The sequence below is a fragment of the Trypanosoma equiperdum genome (assembly GCF_001457755.1).
Source record: "Trypanosoma equiperdum strain OVI genome assembly, contig: ctg_760, whole genome shotgun sequence".
NCBI lineage: Eukaryota > Euglenozoa > Kinetoplastea > Trypanosomatida > Trypanosomatidae > Trypanosoma > Trypanosoma equiperdum.
In genome coordinates, this window is record NW_027124710.1 from 107 (window position 1) to 2,162 (window position 2,056).

Below are 2,056 nucleotides of genomic sequence, written 5' to 3' on the forward strand. Positions count from 1 at the left end.
GCACAACATTCTCTTATCATTTATATCATTAGCATTAACATTATAACGCTACTGTATATCTATAACATAAAAAAATAACTAACTTATAATATCGCTCACTTTTCATACCTTATTACCCAGCTACTTTACACACGTATAACAGTCTCACCCAAAGTTTTTACTTTCTGAAATTTTCAAGAACTGTTATAATATATCAAATTTTAGCAAATATTTGCAAATACTCTAAAAAAGGAAACCTTAACAAATTTTATTAAATTAAGCAAAAATATCTTTAAATTCTTAAATGCTATAATGCTACCAAACACATAAAGTTATCAGCAATCAGAGTAATTTTTTATTGACGGAGAAACTGGAAACTTTGCAAATTTCATTTTCTCATTTATAACTTTTGTCATCATCACAGTTAGTTTTGTCAGTTCCGTGTTTTCACAACCCAGCTGAAAGTTTTGCTGCTGAATCTCCCTCTCCTGTTCCTGCTTGAGTTTTGAATTTTTTCTATCTGCAGCGTTTGTACCATAAGAGCACTGTAGCTTTTCGCATTCTGTTTGGTTGCCGTGGTGTTGCTCACATTTTTTCTGCTTGTCTCCTGCGGCTGTTCCGGTTGCTGTTGTTTTGCTTTTTGTTGCCACGTCTGAAGTGGAATGAGGTATTAGGGGCAGTTGCATTATTGTGACGACAGCTTCCTTAGCTTGGCGGATCCTGGCCTGCGCTGCCGCTACCCTGTGGTTGTGTTCTGTTATCGCCTCTATTGCCGAAGCCGCTGCTGTTAGCTCTGTCGACCATTTGCTGTTGTCTATTTCGCCTTTTGCAGTTGCTACATTGCCGTTATACAGCACACATTGCCCTGATTCTGAGTGGCCGTGGCAGTCGGTGGTGACAAATTTTCCGAATGTCGTATGACCGTTGCTTCGTGTCGCCGTCGCTTTGAAGTCGCTAAGAGCTTGCCTTATTTCGTCGCCGCTCAGTTGTTTTTGGGGCCGCTCTGGGAAGTTTTCTACCAGCTTTGGCATCAACGTCCCTAGATTTGCAAAGCTGCCGCTTACTGCTGTGCTGTCTTGGTCGGTCGACGTGCATGCTTTCTCCATGCCGTTGCCGCTGTCCGTTTTGCCACAAATACAGATCATTATCCCCGTTAGCGAAACAGCTGCGGTTGACGTTCCTGGTGAGCCGCAGAGCTGGCTTGCATCTGTCGGCGCGCCGCCCGCCTTTAGGTCTGCTGCCGTTACAGTTGCCGCTATTTTTCCCTTGGCTCCGAACGCCGCTTTTTCCAGGGCTTCCTGTGCTTTCTGCTTTGAGTTATCACCCAATTCGGTTTTGGCTTCGGCTAATGTGCTGGCAGCTCTGGCAGCGGCTTCTAATTCTGTTGCGATTGCTAGTCTCTTTGTTTCTTTCTCCGCTTTGTTTGTTGGTGTAATCGGTACCTTTTTGTAAACTTGAGTTTTAGTGGTGTCTTCTAGCTTCTCGGCGGCTGCGACCTAGCTTGCCCAGCGGGTTTGCCAAGTTTTGTCGCTCGCTTGTGACCCTTCCGGTGCTGTTGGCCTTTGCTTATTCGGCCCTTTTTTGTCGAACTGCTTTAGCCACTCTGGTTTGCTGAGGGTCGCATTTGGTAGGTGAAGGTCGTCGTAGTCTTCTATGGTTTCGGCAAGGACACCTAGAATATCTTCCGTGGCCTCGGCTATCCGGATTAACTTACACAGCTGCTTGTACACCGCGGCGTTGTCGCCTGCCGCTACTTGAGCTGACGTTGTGGAAGGCACTAGCAAAAGAACTAGAAGAAATGGTTGTGGTAGCTACGTTTGTGCCTCTTAATTCGCCCCTTATCCTTCTGCATTTCTTTCGATTTGACACAAATTGTTAGGAAGTTTACAGTGTTAGTAAACTTCAGAGTTCTTGTGCCTCCTTGCTGTGCCTCCATGGTTTATGTCCGATTAATTTTATGACTTTACAGATTCTTAGCTTTAAACAAATTCCTATCATTAAACGCATCACCACAAATTTATCAATATTCAACATCCAATTTCCTGCCATCTATCACATAAGTTTCAACTTCACCCAA

General features: G+C 44.1%; 1 pseudogene across 1 annotated transcript; it reads right to left on the reverse strand.

Annotated features, from left to right (window-relative positions):
• Positions 1-491: 491 nt before the first annotated feature.
• TEOVI_000350300:pseudogene lies at positions 492-1,775 on the reverse strand (annotated as a pseudogene). Its single transcript has one exon. A coding segment is annotated over exon 1 (1,284 nt).
• Between the last annotated feature and the right edge of the window lie 281 nt (positions 1,776-2,056).